Source organism: Photinus pyralis, unplaced genomic scaffold (assembly GCF_008802855.1).
Source record: "Photinus pyralis isolate 1611_PpyrPB1 unplaced genomic scaffold, Ppyr1.3 Ppyr1.4_LG1, whole genome shotgun sequence".
Classification (NCBI taxonomy): Eukaryota; Metazoa; Arthropoda; class Insecta; order Coleoptera; family Lampyridae; genus Photinus; species Photinus pyralis.
In genome coordinates, this window is record NW_022170249.1 from 56,515,516 (window position 1) to 56,533,675 (window position 18,160).

General features: G+C 35.6%; 1 protein-coding gene and 1 long non-coding RNA gene across 2 annotated transcripts; one reads left to right on the forward strand and one right to left on the reverse strand.

Moving 5' to 3' along the window:
- Positions 1 to 3,036: 3,036 nt before the first annotated feature.
- LOC116163715 (cystathionine beta-synthase-like) lies at positions 3,037 to 10,995 on the reverse strand. The gene is made up of 10 exons (XM_031477810.1): positions 10,852 to 10,995; positions 10,633 to 10,799; positions 10,062 to 10,336; positions 4,597 to 4,764; positions 4,279 to 4,544; positions 3,941 to 4,226; positions 3,660 to 3,837; positions 3,471 to 3,608; positions 3,231 to 3,421; positions 3,037 to 3,182 (listed from the first exon to the last, which is right to left on the reverse strand). The coding sequence occupies exons 1-10, from the start codon at positions 10,993 to 10,995 to the stop codon at positions 3,100 to 3,102; spliced, it is 1,896 nt and encodes a 631-aa protein (XP_031333670.1). The 3' UTR covers positions 3,037 to 3,099.
- Positions 10,996 to 16,111: 5,116 nt separating this feature from the next.
- LOC116160131 lies at positions 16,112 to 16,752 on the forward strand. Its single transcript, XR_004143147.1, has 3 exons — positions 16,112 to 16,251; positions 16,299 to 16,354; positions 16,410 to 16,752. It is a non-coding gene; the product is annotated as an uncharacterized LOC116160131 (long non-coding RNA).
- Positions 16,753 to 18,160: the final 1,408 nt, after the last annotated feature.

Genomic DNA, 18,160 nt, shown 5'->3' on the forward strand with positions numbered 1-18,160 from the left:
AATTGTGCAATATTCTCTAAGAACTTTCTAGTAGGCCAGTAAATGAACGTGGAATACGGCGATACTGTGTAATTTTCCGTGTCTCATCCGAATCGCATGAAAATTTGGATTTAGGTTCTACTGACCCTCCACTTCAAATTTGAACTTGAGCCCAGGGTTGCTTTTTATTTTTTAGGGGAAAAAACTACCCCTATTAAAAAAAAATCGTATAATTGTAAATTAAAGTGGGTAATTGATTCAAAACATCTTTTAAAGGAGTTTAACCCCCAGCCTCGGCTGAAACCCCGCCCACTTAAAAAATAAAGGCAAAATAAAAATAAAAATAAAAATCTTACCTCTAAAATAGTTATGATTAAAACAATGTCATAGAATACTTTGGCTCCACTGATTTGCATGTAAATTTGGATTTAGGTTATTCATACCCTCCACTTCAAAATTGGATTTGTGTCGTTGGTTGCTGTTTATTTTTTAGGGGTGGAAACTACTCCTATTAATCATATAATTGTAAATTCAAGCAATTTGGGATTGTTTAATTATAAGTACAGTAACAATAAATTTAGATTTCTTTGCTACTTTTATTTTTTACCACATAATTTCTACCCTTATAAAAACCAACTCTTGCGAAGAAATTCGAATAGTAATTTTTTTCTTCATTGATACTATATACCTATATATGTACAGTAATTTTTGTAATTAACATTTTACGAATTTATTTTATTTCAATTAAAAAACAACCCTTATTGTTTGAAATATAGGTCCTAGATCTCTAGATTTTCAATAACAAATAGAAAAAAATAAAATAAATAAAATGTCTGTGCCTTAATAGCACATTATGTGTATCTTACAATGCTCCAGTAACTACAACGCGTTTTGAGGTATTAAATATGTGATTGGTTTTTTACTCATAAATCGGTTAATTTTTAAGCTACGAAGTGCTTTAGAAAACCATTTTGTACGTTTTTTTAAAAACTATAAGATTATTCAAATTTTAAACCCTTATTTTTGAAAGGGTTGTAGTTGAAAGGGCTCGAATGAGTCGCTAATGACGAGTGTATGCAAACTTTGAACAGCCATATCTTAACCAATTTTTGTTTTACAGAAAAACAAAAAAAGCAAAATGTTCAGAAAAGCAAAAGCTACATTTTTTTATTCTTGTAAATTTTTCGTATCACTAATACTTTTGAAGTTATTTTGAAAAAAAGGCAATTTTTTTACTTCAAAACTACATTTTTTCAAAAATAAGCTCTGTGCACCGTCAAACTTACATATCATATAAACAATACATAAATAAAGTAAACTGTAAAGCGGTAACGCTTAATTACACTTGGGGTGCTAATTAGGGGGCGATTTCCTCGATTTTTTTTACCAAAAAAAAGGACCAACCTTATTTTGAGCGTAACTCACTTAGTTTTGATGCTAGGAACTTTTCTTAAAAACAAAAAGAAAGGTTTTTCAAACACTTTAAAAAAGTATTCATAAGTTTTCCCCGAAGCGCTTCATTTTTTGGTTACTTCACGTTGAAGTACTCGATTTGGAATTTGACGAATGAGAACCTACTTTTCATGGGCTACAACTTTGCTTCTACTGGGTCTACAGACTTCATATATAGACCATTTTGTTTGTTTTTGTTTTTTTATAAGCTATATTTTTGCTAAGAATACTTTTTTCGATACAATACTTATTTTTAGAGTTATTTGCGAAAAACCGTCTAAAAACGTCGGTTTTTTGTTGACAATTCAACTCATGTATAAAAAATCACATAAGCCGCAGTGTAATTGTCACTTTGACAGCGGCAAAAGTTACCTGCAACCTTTCCAGCGACAAATGCACTAGTGGTTTTTTCACTTATTCATTTTCGAACCAATAATCGCATTATCCTTACCCATATGACTAGTTTGACGTCTGTCAATAATTGATTAGTTTGGTGAATTTCTTGTTCGTTAAATTGTCCTGCCGAATTACACTCGAGGTTTGTATTTAAACCGAATAAATTTGGGTTGTGGCAATTCAAATCTGTTTCCTTTTAGCAATTGGACTCGAAAAACTGTCAACCTAAAAATGCTCCACCTGCGGTGTCGCATTTTTATTAGTTGACAGTTTTTCTCGTCTAATTGCTAGGCAACAGATTTTCATTACCTATACAACCCAAATTTACTCGGTAAAATACAAACCTCTTGTGCAATTATAAGTGAAAAATGAACAATTTTACTCGCAAATAACTCGAATACTATTGACTTAGTGAAAAATTTCTCTAGAACAAAAGTAAAAGTCAACAAACTGCGTGTGTAAGTAGGTAACATCAGGTAATAACTGGCGATCAAAAATGAGTTGCGACAGAATCGCCTTTGGAAGTTCAAGTTAAGTACGATTTAGCATGTAAATAAAAACTCCAAAGGTGACTGGACAGCACTAATTTTTGATCGCATAGTAGTTGGTAGAATTGAAGAAGAACGTCGTGCAAATCGGACCAACAAGTCGGAAGTCTGTAGGGCCCACAATTTTCAGAATCAGTTTGTACACTACGTCAAGCTGACGGCCACAGTCAACTAATTTTCTACTACAACTACTTACCCACATACAACATATAGTATATTATTATATTATAGTAGACATTTATGGTACCTACACCATAACTATAGACACTAACTAACTTTGTTAGAAGTGTTTTTTTTAAAAACGAATTTAAAATTTAAAAATAAGCGCGCGCGGCTTTAGACTTGCTGAAACCTCGGCTGAAACAGACTAAGTAAGAGAGAGAGAGAGGACACGCGCAACGCGACTGGGACAGGCGGTGTTTTGCTGTTTTCGCGATGTGACGGGATGAACTGCATAAAGGACAATAAGTAGTGTTTTGATTAGTTTAACGATATTGTATTTTGGTAGTTTAATAGTTTTAGGATGGCCATCCCTCAGTAGGTAAGCATTTATTATTATATTCATAGAAAACCGTTTGTTTATCATTTCCACCATTGTAATCCAACGCGCGTTTCGCACGCAATAAACAACACCAATTAAGATATAAGTAAGGTAAATAAGTATTTGTAAAAATATATATATTCAAAAGATAAACAAAGGAATAGTACTCCAATAACAGAAATCTTATAGATGATCACGCTTGCTATCAGTAATAAATTCCAACAGATCACCAGAATGTAAAAGTAACTTAAATTTCGGCGGAGTTACTGAAAACCAAGAAGTAAATTAAAATCCACAGATCTATTTCATCTTACCTTCAATTTCTTCAACAACGACAGCAACTAATTCCCTTTCAAGTATATGAGACAACTCTCCCAAGTTTGATTCCAATGTTACCTTTCTGTATTTCTGAGAAAGCACTTTTTCGACAGTATCATTTGGATGGATAATATTTCTCAGCATTTGATTGACTAGGTTCGTTGCATGTAGCAACCCGTGGAATACACTACAAGTAACGATATTTTTACCGACATAATTTGCGTAGTTTTACTTACTTTTTATCATCGACGCACGGAAGTACATCAAGTTTATCCTTCTTCAACAGCCTCGAAACTTCCATGCACTTCAATGTAGGAGAAATAGTCATTGGTTCCAGACTGAGCTTAAGATCTGACACTTTGTAGTTCCACCACCTAGGAAATATGTGAGCACATTCTAAATGGTTTTGGCACGAATATAGTCACCAGTGATTTAATGTATTAACCGGGTGCATGAAACCCATCGATTCCATCCAGTAATCCGATACAAATTTGGTAAGGTAATTTCCCACACCGTCCGGAAGAATAACTACGCACCTCTGTCCTTCTTTTAGTTGTTTAGCTGCTTGAAGTGCGCCGCTCATTAAACATCCAGCACTGCCCCCTGCAAAATCATTCGTAACTAAACAATTTAATTTTACATTTGGGCTACAAATGAGTGAAGTATTTTTAATGCGATGATTATTGAGACCACATTGAGCACTTACCACACAAAATCCCCTCCTCCCTATGTAATCGCCTGGCCATTTCAAATGCGGACTTGTCATCGACCTTTACCCAAAAATCAATCACCTTCCGATCTAATATTGTTGGGTTAAAATCGTGACCCATTCCCTCAACTTGAATGCCCGTCACACCAGTTTCGTTTAAAGAAGGCGGTTCCGCAATTGTAGATCCTGAAGGGTCTACACCGACCATTAAACAATTTGGAAGCAACTCCTTTAACCTACGTCCAATGCCAGCAGCCGATCCACCGCTGCCTACTCCAACCGTCTTCGAAATACTGATGTGAAAATTAAATAATTGGATATGTTTTGGTTATTACCACCATATCGACTTGTCCCCCACACTGGTCTAAAATTTCAATTGCAGTGCCATTGTAATGAGCCATGGGATTGTGGGGATTGTTAAACTGACGGAGTATGATTGAATTGGGAATAGTTTGTGATAACCTCTCGGCAACCAGAAATGGACCATCTGGGTGCTCTACCGGTAAACATGGGGTTACCACCACTTTGGCACCTAAAGATTTAAGTCTATCTTGCTTCTCTGGTGACGTATAGTCCGGCACAACACAAATACAATTGTACCCTAAAACACAGGTACAAATTGTCTTTTACCAAAATTGATAACTGCACCCTACCTTTAACTGCGCACCCCATAGCCAACGCAATACCGGTGTTCCCAGAGGTTGGTTCAATAACTGTACATCCCGGTTTCAACAATCCCCTTTTCTCGGCATCTTCGATCATAGAAAGTGCAATTCGATCTTTGACGGATCCACCGGGGTTTTGAAACTCGCACTTAGCCACTAAAATGATCAACACTCAGTATTATTGTATACCTACTATACAGGGTGTTACACGACCGTTCGAAAAAAAAATCGGGTTGTAGAGGGCATCAAAACAAGCACTTTTTCCAAATAAACCGAGGGTCCAACGTGTTTCGTTTGGGAGCCACCCCCCAAAGAGTGTTGAAATCTGCATTTCTTCTTTAATTTTTTTCTCAGCAACCATAAGAGTTACAAAGTCGGGTGGCATGTCTTTGAATAGGTTTTTGGGTATGCTCTTTCCGATTTTGCAATTTTTTTTTCAAAATTCCTACCCCTAAAGGGCGCACCCCTAAACTAGGGTGCAAAAAAAATTCTGATTTCGACGAAATTTGGTATCTGGGGTTTTTTTTAACATGAAAATCACGAATCTGAAATTAGTTTTTGAAAATTCGAAAAAAAAAGTTCCACTGCAATTCTTGGCGGGACAACGAAAATAGAGATAATTCCACGAAATTTGTTGTGTACATACTAAACGAGTTAAGGAACGAAACTGTCGAACAGTTTTTTAAAATAACTTTTCAAACAAAAGCTATACTCATTTGAATGAATGTTGGTCCTTCGGGTCGCGAAGTGTCCCAAGCCTACTAGTAAGCCATAATTTCGCATGTGTTGGTTGACAATGTCGCAAAAACAAAAGATTAACGGTTCGAGTCGATATTTTGTTATTTGGAATTAATTCGGTCATTAAATGATTAAAAAATTCGATGTAGGTATCGATTAAAACACCTACCAAGGTATCTTAAAGCGCTGATCGATTATTTATTATCTAAATAAGGTAGGGGAAAAAGTCAAATCACTTTCCGTATGATACTTTTTCACTATGATCAAAAATTTTCATAATCTTAGGTTGAAAAATAACTTCCAAAAGAACACGCTCCTTTTAAGGACAAATTTCCCCTACCTTATTTAGATAATAAACAATCGATCAGCCCTTTAAGATACCTTGGTAGGTGTTTTAATCGATACATCGAATTTTTTAATCATTTAATGACCGAATTAATTCCAAATAACAAAATATCGACTCAAACCGTTAATCTTTTGTTTTTGCGACATTGTCAACCAACACATGCGAAATTATGGCTTACTAGTAGGCTTGGGACACTTCGCGACCCGAAGGACCAACATTCAAATGAGTATAACTTTTGTTTGAAAAGTTATTTTAAAAAACTGTTCGACAGTTTTGTTCCTTAACTCGTTTAGTATGCACACAACAAATTTCGTGGAATTATCTCTATTTTCGTTGTCCCGCCAAGAATTGCAGTGGAACTTTTTTTTTCGAATTTTCAAAAACTAATTTCAGATTCGTGATTTTCATGTTAAAAACCCCCCAGATACCAAATTTCGTCGAAATCAGAATTTTTTTTTGCCCCCTAGTTTAGGGGTGCGCCCTTTAGGGGTAGGAATTTTGAAAAAAAAATTGCAAAATCGGAAAGAGCATACCCAAAAACCTATTCAAAGACATGGCACCCGACTTTGTAACTCTTATGGTTGCTGAGAAAAAAATTAAAGAAGAAATGCAGATTTCAACACTCTTTGGGGGGTGGCTCCCAAACGAAACACGTTGGACCCTCGGTTTATTTGGAAAAAGTGCTTGTTTTGATGCCCTCTACAACCCGATTTTTTTTTTCGAACGGTCGTGTAACACCCTATATATATATATATATATATATATATATATATATATATATCTACCTCTAATGCATCTGCAGTTCTCAAACATTTATACCAATTTATTGTGGGTCATTGAACATTTAGTCTGCTGCTGGAATCCCACAAAATAATTGTAAAGTGAAGAAAAGTTATCGACAAAATATGAAATTAATACTTTTCTTCACTTTACAATTGTTTCATTACTTCAGCTGACATGCTTTTGTAATCTCATTGATGAGCTTCAGAGCTTGTACCGTTTTGTTTTTGAATTGAATGATTCTCTTATATTTTGAGCTAACTATGGGATTCCAGCAGCAGATTAAATGTTCAATGATCCCGTAGGGTCAAACCGAGGAGCTCAGCCGCTTTTTTAGATCCGCTGTAGAGGTTTATGGTTATTTACTCTTTGGTACAGAACTAAAATGCTTGGATCAGAGTGACCGTAGAAATTTATAACTAACTGAAATGTGGGCTTCTAGCAGCAGACTAAATGTCGGTCTGTCAAGGATTTCCGGCTATTTGCCTGCCGACAGACCGAGTTATTTGTGCAGCTGACGTCAAGAGTTTTAATTTGGTACCACATATGGCCTGCTTTTCTTAAAAGTAATGATTTCTTATGAAATATACAAATAAACAATTGAATTTGTTTACCTTCCGACTAAATGCGGTTCGACAGACCGAGCGTATCGTGTATGGTCACCTCCAATGCTTGTTCATGTATACGTTTTATGCTGCTATTTGAATGGTAATGGTTTGCGTCGCGGGCTCTTAGACTATAAGTTATTTTAAATTTTTTAATTTGGTCGGTTATTTTTAGGAATTTGCATAAGGAATTTAGTTCGAAGTAACTCTAATGTTCCTAAAAGAATCGACCTATGAGAGCTGTTTGCATGAAAGATTTGAATATTTATGAATAAAAATCGAATGCATTGATTGGAAATTGCATTACCTTAGAGTGATACCATTCCTTTGGTTGGATTAAAATTTTGTTTAGCATTTAGAGTTGTGTAACTTGGACACGTGATCACGGGATTATTTTTGTATTTCTTTTTATAAACCACCCCAATAGGAACGTGTAAAGAAACTTGATCGCCTTTGTTTTACTTACTATATGCAATTAACTAAGTTCACTAAGTATTTATTAAAGTAACTAACCCGTTAGTATTCAATTATGAGTAGCATACTGGAACACAGTTGTTGTTGGCACAAGTAAACTAATGGGTACCAACGTTCTTAAGATATAAAAACATTCGTTTTGTTTGGGTTGATTGCCATAGAGGAAGGGTATACACACCTCGTTGTATACCGACTAAGTAGGCAACGTTATAGACTGAAATAAAACGTGGATCCTTTTCCACAGTAATGACTGGATTTTTAGTTTAGATGTAACAGTGTTTGTATGGGAATATTATTTACTTTCTCAATCAAAGGAAAACATAAGAAAATTATTTCCGGGTAGATTTGCTTCGGCCTGGATTTTCTAAATGTTAAATTTGAACTGAAATCAAGAGCAGTGAAGTAACAGTTGATCTGTTTAGCGAGAAAAGTTATTTTGCTAGGAAATTAGAAATAAGTAATATGTATAACCAATATTGGTATTGCAAAACGAAATTTCATTTTGCATACATAACGTTCATCTCATATTCCATTGAAGTCATGCATCTTTAAATATGCAACGGATTCGATACCTGTAATCTAATACCTTGATATTTAAGCATAGATTACAGGTAAACGATTTTTCCAGTACGTTATTATAATTCTATGCTTGACGGATATTAAAATTTTTCTCATGTTACGTTACGAAACGCGAAATTTTGTTCAATATGCATGCTTGCGTCAAGCGTTCATGAATTTATCTTTAAAATCTAAAAGAAATAATACCTTAGTTAAGTTCATTAAAAATTTCTCCCAATGTTAGCGTAAATGTGGCCGTTTATAATTCATGTTATGACGGCGATTGCGCCTAAAATAAATTAGTACGTATATTTCACTTCGTACTCTTGTTAGAGATCCATGCTTAAAATTCTCCTCTGTTTACTTTGTTTTAACAATGTTTTGGTAATGCGGTCCTTTTATGTTTAATTGAATGAATCATTCGAGTAACCGGATTAAACCGTATTTACGTAATTAAGCTATATTTTATTCAAACTATGTTTGTTCAAATGCCATTTTTACCGAGGGGATCATCATTGTGGAAATAATTGCGCTGTACGAAGTTACTTAACGATGTGTGTTTAAACCGCCACTTTTTAAACAGGTGTGTTCCAAATTCACATTTGAAATTTTTTATCTCATTTTTTTAAATTTCCAAATAAAAAACCCTATTTATCCAACAAATAAAGTTATACATCACCGGATGGCAGCACTTGTACAATTACTTACGTAGCCAGTATTACGCAGCACAATTTGTAATCTCTCGTCCGCTGTTTTAACTCTTTGCTGCACGGAAATTTGAGTAACGAAACACCTTAGTTGCACGAGAAAAATTTTGTTTAAATTTAAACTTAAAAAATATGTTTCTGGGATCAAAACGTTAGTAAAATTAGAAAAAAAATTAAAATTGTTAAAGTTTTAATTTATAAACAATTAAAAGGAGGTGGTACTGGGGTTGATACCACCATGTAGCATCGTGAAAGAAAAGTGGTTTCGCATATTATTATTATTATTAGGCTTAGCTGCCAAATAGGAATATCTCAAGTACGGGCGGTAGGTAAAAAAAGCTAATAAGAATTTTTTTATTTATTTCTTATGAAATGGAATAAAACAATTTTTGTCGTCTTTCAAACATAGTGGGACTTTGCACATTGTGCACATCCATTTGGTCCGAACTTGTTTACTTTTTGTGCTGCAGTGCCCGCATCGTCTTCTGCTCGACCTAATGGGCAAATGTGCTGCTTCCCTTTGGCGAATGTTGTCAGGAACATATAGCTTGTGTTCCCTTATAGCAGCGACAACAGGATTACTTCTTCTTTTCTTAGTATTGGTATGGGTCAATGTTTCACAAACAAGATGTTCCACCACTTTGCGCCTGAAATTCTTCAGAGTCATTTTCGGTAAACCCAGCTTTTCATAAATAATGTAACTGTTCACAATACAAGCGTCAACAAAGTAAAAGAAAATTCGATGCCACCATTTTCGGCTTTTCCTATCAATTTCGTAGGAGGATTTTTTCTGGTCAAATTTGTCAACAGCGTTCATGTGTGCGTTGTAGTCGGTCAACATAATTGGACAGGGCACGTCTTCAATAGACCCATTTCTGGCTTTACGCTTGACAGTGGTAGTATCTTGAGGATTGTGGAAATTTGAAATAAAAAAAACTGCCCTTTTGTCTTTCCATTTTGTGGTAGCAATTCCTTTGTTGTTAACAAAATAATCATAGTCACCTCTTTTCAGCTGTTTATCGGAACTAAAAGTTGGCAAATGTTTCCGGTTTTTGTTTATAGTACCGCAAGCATTAATTTTTTTATCTTTTAGATCATGCAACAAATTGACAGAACTAAAATAATTATCAAAGTAGATTCTATGTCCCTTATTCTCTAAACCAGAGCATAAATCTTTCACGACGCGTGGTCCTAAAGCCTTCTCTACATTGTTGTCTTGTTTTCCAGTGTAGATCTGAAACTTACTCAAATATCCTGAACCATCCGCCAAACACCAAACCTTGAAACCTCTCTTTATAGGTTTTTTGGGGAGGTACTGTTTAAGGGAACTTCGTCCTTTAAACTTAATCATGGATTCGTCGATTGCACCACATTCGGTTAGTGAAAAGCATGCTTCAAACTTTTGCTGCATAACATCTAAAAAAGGCCGCAATTTGAATAATTTATCAAAACCTGGTTGACCTTTCTTTGGCATAACTTCATTGTCATTGAGATGCACGTTGCCAAGTATCCAACTAAATCTGTTTACATTCATTAGTTGACTTATATATGGGTCATGAAGATCAGGGGATGAAGACCAATGATCTCGGTAACTCGGGAGAACTTTAATTCCCATTAATATGTTTATGCCCAGAAATGCCATAAATTCACACTTTGTAGTTGGGGTGATAGAAGTTGACTTTGACTTTTGGAGGATTGTTTGGTTGGCATAAAGGTTTGTCTGAAAGACGATATGTTCCAAAAGGCCATCGTCAAAGAAGACTTGGAAAAGTTTCCCAGGAGGATAAAATCGGCAACTCCACTATCTTGAACAAACGGAAAACATTGATTTGAGGCTTGTGTCTTGTTCCAGATAACTGTCTCTGGTGCAGGTTTGGTCGTCGAGGTAGATGGGGTGTCATTAGTCCGAGCATTAGCCCTTCTAGACTGTAATTGAGCAAGCGGTATATCAAACTCAGACTCGTCAGATTCACTTTCTACGACCTGTAAATTAATTTTAGTATGCAATAAAAATTTAATTTTTATTATTAGGTACTTGAATGTCAATTATTTCATCCACTTCATCTTCACGATCGCTGCTTTCAACGCAAAAATCAGGTGCAAAAGATTCTGCATCACTGGGAATATCTGCATAAATATCCTCTCCGTATATCTCTTCGCATAATTCTTCCTCCGCCATGTCAACAAGCTTAAAAGGCAGTGGGTCCGCTTTGCGTTTACTGATAATGGTCTATATGATTGAGAGAAGTAGTCATAATAGCAGTGATAATAGAAATAAATGGTGAGCCACTAAACTATGAAAAAAGTTTATAATTTTTTGCTAGTTGCATGGTGGTACAAAGCAAGGACACCAAAAAACTAACAATTTTTGTAAAGTGAATCTACTGAAAATCATAAACTAGTACATGCAACAATACTTCCGATTGACAAGCTGTAATATAATTCGGTAATCACCACGAAAATACTATTTTTACACAAAATTAAAACCAAAACAGTGCCACTAATCTGAAAGTTTTACGCGCGAAACAAAAGCGCGGCTAACTTGATTTTTTTCTGCGAGGGCGCGGCGACACCTATAATATGATATGCACACTCACAACAGGGATCTATAACCGCTGTGGTACGATAGTAGCACCATTATACAACGCAGTAAAAAATAATAACCAAGTGGTACGATGCGTGTATCACCATACCCAAAAGACCCACAATTAGGTGGTACATCGGGCAACCATCAAGCTGGAAAGAGTTAACGTATTAGGTAAACTAACCTTTCTCAATATTCTTTCGAGCCGAACTCAACTTATTACATTCGAGCCGAGCATCGAGCCCGCCTGTGTCTTTTTCGAGTCGAGTCGAGTTGCTTGTTTGAAGCTCGACTGAATGTATTTATAATGGATGTATTAATTTTGCTGTGTGTCAATTTGATATGTTTACCGTCTAAAATGTGATATCATCTACACTTATGTTTTTTAAATGGTGCGATGCAGACTCGGCGGCTGATAGTATTCTAGCAGCTTCATTCATTGCTCAATGCTTCATTGTATAGGTAATGTTACCTATATAAATATACATTCGTTAATGCTTACAGATGAAATTGTAGCGGGTTTTTATTAAGATTTTATTTCTTGGGACATCCTTGAGGCTGGTAAACAAATACAACCGTTGTATTGCATGTCGCTCCTTTATTGCAACTGTAGGTAACTTGTAGACGTGTTTCTTTAGTCTGTTTGTCACATTTTCGACGCATAGTGTTTCCTTTTCAGTTCGAATTTGTCTGCGTTAGATTAGAGGGTTATTCTGTTTATCGTCTTAATTTTTCGATTCTTGCAAAAATCATTAAAAATGAGCGACTTTGATAGTGATCTGATGATAGTGTGAGAGATGCGGACTATGTACCTACAGAATCTTTAAGTGAACCAATGAGCGATTGTGAAATTAGTATCAGCGTAACCGAAGAAGTTCCTGGTCCGTCTAATCTAACACTTCTAGTGCACAATCGAGTCATAGTCGAAGTATTAAGTTTTCAATTTACTTTGACTTTCAAGTTATTTGACATAACATGAAATTATCAATATGCAAGTTATGTAAAGAAATTTTAAAAAAAAGCGGTAGTTAAAGTAAAAACCTCTAGTACAACTAGCTTAAAGCGGCATTTACAAAAACAACATAGACATGAATTTCAAAGAATATTCCCTAATAGTGCACCCACTCCTAAACAAATACCTCTAGTTTCATCGGCAAGTCTTTGCAGTTTCTGCGCCCGCTCAAGGGCGTCATTCTTTTGCTCTAGTTCTCCCCTAGAAAGAGTACCACCACCATCCACTTTTTCCAATCTCAAAGTTTTTTAACAAAAGAAGGTGTAGATCAAGGCACCATTGTTGATTGGGTTGCGAAAAAATACCTTCCATTGAATCTTTGACGATGACGCCACAAGATTGTTTTTTTCTCAAATTTCGCTTGGCTGGACACCACCACGACGCAAAGTCCTTAAAAAAATGATTTTGGATCGTTTCTTTGATCTGAAGCGAAAGGTATTAACGATTTTAAAACAAAAAAGTCGAACATTTCTTTCACCATAGATGGATGGACGGCGATAAATGGTCAATCGTATTATGGCACCACAGGACATTATATCGACCAAAATTGGGAACTTCAGTCCATAGTCATCGATTTCGTTCCGTCTCGTGGAAAACATGCCGGGAAAGATATAGCAAAATTGTTTTTCGATACAGTAAAAGAATATGGAATTAATTCAAAAATTCGAGGAGTAACTGTTGATAACGCGGCAGCGAATACTACTTTTATGAGTGAGCTAAAAAATCTACTTCCCAGCTTTGACAGCATAAATCAGCACTTTCGATGCATGGCCCACGTTCTTAACCTTGCTGTCCAGGATATTCTTCGCTCACTTAGTTTTAATGTTGCTGAAGGAGAAGAACAAATTGAAAGTGACGCCGACGTAGTTTTTAACCTTCAAATGTAAATCCTAATGTTTGGAATTCGAGCTTAGCTCGGCTCTGCTCGAAACTCGGCTCGAAAACCAGCCGGGTTTCGAGTGGAGCTGAAGTAATTTTTTCGAGCCGAGTTTCGGGCCGAGCTGGACACCCATGATTTCGAGCCGAGTCGAGTTTTCAAAAAGCTCGGCTCGAATCCATCCCTAATCTAAATGTAGCATCGTCTGTAATTTCAATGCTAATTCTCATATTAAGCAGCCGAGATCTGTTAATTGCCCAATGGGGTTAAAAATTAAATAATGATAATCTTTGTTCATCAATGAGTTATTACAATGTTCTTAATATTTGTATAGGTGGTTTTCCGCTTGGCCCTTCGTTGGCCGTGTGTTTTTGTATCAACTATGTTATTGTCCGTTTAAATCGATCCTCTTCACCATGGTCCGTTAACACAATTTAATTTAAATAATTTAATTTTACTTATAATATTTCAATGTAACCTCAAAACTTCAATATGTAACGTCAAGACTTCAACAACTTTTCAATAATATAATTTTCTCACGCACCGTACTTAGAATTTGTTACCTGAAGATGATTAACAATCGAAACATGTAACATTTCGCAATTATATCTGTTCGTCAATAATTAAAATATCCATGGGGAAGGTTTTGAGGAATTGAGTCGTTTATTTCCTGTATCTTATTTATAACCGGAAATCCAAAATGAATTTATCCACCTGCTTGCATCGACTGTAAGGAATCAGCTCTTGAGTGAAATCAGCAAAAACAAATACTACGGTATTTTACTTGACTCAACACCTGATCTAGGGCACCGCGAAGAGCTTTCTCAAGTAATCAGATTTGTGGATGTGGACTTTCAAACTAAAACAGTAACCATCAAAGAATCATTTCTAGGTTTTGTTCAGATACATTCCAAAGACGCAGCAAACCTTGAAAGAGTTATCGTAGAGAAACTGGAATCTGATAACATACCTCTAGCCGACTGTCGGTCACAGTGTTATGACAATGCTGCTGTAATGACTGGACATATATCCGGCCTTCAACAACGAATATCTGCAAGAAATCACAGAGCATTGTTCGTCAACTGTAACAACCACAGCTTAAACTTAGCAAGAGTACACTCAGCTAAACAGGATCCAGTTGTTATCACGTTTTTTGGAACGGGTGAAAATATATATTTGTTTTTCTCTCGTTCAGTAACTCGTTGGGAAGAATTAAAAAGAGTTCTGCCAATCACAGTGAAGAGGGAGTGCACGATCAGAAGCTGTTAAAGCTATTTATGAAGGACTAGATGACCTAGTAGGGCTGTTGGAAAAATTATCAGAAGATGCAATGACGACTGACACCAGAAGTGATGCCGAAACTTTGCTGGCAGGTATATTAAACTTTAATTTCCTAGTTTTGTTATATTTCTGGAACATGAATTTCAAGGAAGCATCATCTGATCTTGAATCGCTGGAGCAAGAACTTGTCAACGTTCGTGATAATTTGAGCAAGGTTGCGGTGGACAATGGAAAAACAAGATGCACAACTTGGGGAATCGAGGTTGACAGAAGGATTAGAGGAGTTCGGAGGATGCCTGGAGAATTAGCAAGAGATGCAGGACTTTCTGCAGAAGAAGAAATTCAACGTGTTATTATTAGTCTGTATTCTATTTCATTACAATATCAGATGCTTCGGAAATGAACCATATAAACCGTAAAATTTCAAAATTTTCTTAGGGGCTCATCTGAGAAGGGGCGCAGATGACTCTAGCTACGCACTGTGCATATTGATCTCATTATGGTTCATTCCAGATCACGTGTTACTTAAAACAAAATATGGCTGCCGATTGGCACACATTAGAATATTTCCTATGCATTTTAAACGTTAATTGAGAAGTATACATTTATTTGTGAAGTTTAAATGTATTTTGATGGTGTAAATCAAAGAATACATTATTAGTTATTTGCTTTAATATGTAAAAAAGGAACCACAATTGTTTATTGTTTCTAAAGCGATCGATTTCGGGTTTAACCACCCATCATCAGGCTATGCTAAAAGTATATCATATGAATTTGATGAACACAGAATTAAAATTATTACCGTCAATTAAATTATATAATGCAGGGACATTGAGTTGAATAATAGTTATTTATGTATTAAGGGCATAATAGTGATGTTTATATTCTCGAGGGCGACGAGTTAAAAAGCTCGAGGGCCTATAGCCCGAGAGCTTTTTAGTCGCCCGAGAGTATAAACATCAGTTTATGCCCGTGGTACATACACAATTTTATGTTTTACAAATAGTTTTCTTCGTCAAAATTCGTTTACAAAATAATTCATTATGTTTGATCGAGTATGCGTGGTTCAAATTTGTTAATGTGATTGAAACCATCCAAACGTCAAACGTAATTTTAAATAATTCAATTCATTGTGAATGAGGAGGAAGTTCCAGAAACTGTTATAAGGCCAATCTTGTGACTTAGTAGGTATTGACAATTAATAATTGACGTTTCTAATTTTCAATGACCTGTAAATATTTGTTTGTTTTGTCATTAAGTATAAATGAGTTACTATGGTGATACTGAATGCCCTAGGGCATAAAGTGGTACTTTATGCCCGCGTATCACAGATATAAAATGTGCTATGATAGGTTAGTAAGACATAAAAAGTATTAAAATTACATAAACGAAGACAATACTTTAATACTTTTTATTCAACTCAATGTCGCTGCATTATATAATTTAATTGACGGTAATAATTTTAATTCTGTGTTCATCAAATTCATGTGATATACTTTTAGCATAGCCTGATGATGGGTGGTTAAACCCGAAATCGATCGCTTTAGAAACAAAAAACAATTGTGGTTCCTTTTTTACATATTAAAGCAAATCTCAACGAACCCCAAAAATGGAGAATTACATTACAAACATTATTAGTTACTCTTTGATGTAAACATTAATTACATCTGAATTAAACAAGGTAAGTTTCGGAAAGTTGTAATGTGAAGGAATAACATTTTGCCTTAGGTACCTACACCACAGTATTCAGTTGATGCTTTCTAATCATAATCAAAGAAGATTAGGTAGTTTGGTTGTTATAATGTAATGGCACAATAATTATCATATATCGCTTTTTAGGTTAACCTCCTTCCTCGAGTACGCGCCTACTATAATAATGTCGAACCGAAGTGAATATTTCAAAAAACTGGAAATTGAAAGTTCGGATGTAGCTGTGCGGTATGAGGAAAAAATAAAATTAATTGACGGAGTAAATCTATTTGCAATAAATAATTGTGACCTGGATTACGGTATCGAAAAACTGCCACCAATCAGCAGTATAGATATTGTGGCATATTTGGTGCTAACTCACAGCTTTTATACGAAGGACCAAATGAAAGCTTATAAAAGCTTGCTAGCGTTTAGGTACTTTGGATCTGGGTTTGTGGAGAAAGTTGGCTGCATGTACGTGAAGTGTTTTGTAGTCATGGTTGGGAAAGTAAGTGGTGTTGATGTTTTCATAAAAAATAACACTTTTGTTTGTCAGGTTAGGCATTCTCAAAAAATGAATGAAAAGTCGTTGAGCACATGGGTGATTGCCCAAGAAGATGGTAGCATCTGTACAGCTCACTGCACATGTATGGCCGGAAACAGCGAAGTGTGCAGTCATGTAGGGGCATTGCTTTTTGCAGCAGGATATGCATCCAAAATTAAAGCAAGTACTTTGTGCACAGATGTTAAAGCAGCTTGGCCGGTACCCTTAGCAACAAAGTACCAATAGTACCAGTTGTGAAAATGTCCTGGAGAAAGATAAATCAACTTCCGGAACCTCCAGTAATACCATCTGTAACACCACATGAAATTTTACAGGATCTACATGATAGTAATTGTGAAGCATCATTAATGAGAATTGTGGAACCATTTGCTAGTTTTATAGCTGAAAGCACAAACTGTGATGTTATTACCTCGATATTTGAGATTTACGATGCAAAGTATGAAAAGTTGCCATATTCAGCACTAGTGTATATAGGGGACAACTTAAATTTTACGATAACTGCAGATGTATGTGAGAAAATACAGAATGCTACAAAAACCCAAAGTGATTGTATGCAATGGTATATTCAAAGGGCTGGCAGAATCACAGCATCCAATTTTAAACGCTGCTGTCGAACAAAGCCGTCCTTGTCCTTAATTAAAAGTGTTTGTTACCCCACCAAAGTTTTGTTTTTTGCAAAAGGGATTAAATGGGGTATTGAGCATGAGGGTGTTTCGAGAGAAGCATATATTAAAGCTCAGAGCCCACAACATTTAAATGTAAAAGTGGAAGCTGTGGGATTTGTAGTTAATCATCAACACCCGCAGATAGGGGCTTCTCCTGACGGTCTTGTTTATTGCGACTGTTGTACTGGAGGATGTGTAGAAATCAAATGTCCATATACATTATTCACACAAAATCTGACAATTAAAGAATTTTCTGCACAAAAAAACACATGCTTAGTATGGAACAATGGATGCATTAACCTTGACCAAAATCATGCATATTTTTATCAAGTACAAATGCAGTTGTTTGTTACAGAATGTGTGTATTGTGACTTCGTAGTTTGGTCACCGAAAGAAATGTTTGTAGAACGGATTTATCCTGATATGGATTTTATTTTTTTTTTTAATTTGACATCGGGCTTTAACAGCTAGGTCATATCGTCCATTACATATATATGTTAGATTTTAAATACGATTAATTAATTTTGTTATGTACAGAAAATTGATAAGATTGTTGACTGTTGCATGGTCATTGTTGAGGATTTCATGGATGGAGTTGTTTAATCTACATGTTATTCTTTCCTGTTGAAATGTTTGGCACTCAAGTAAAAGATGTTCTACAGTTAATAAGT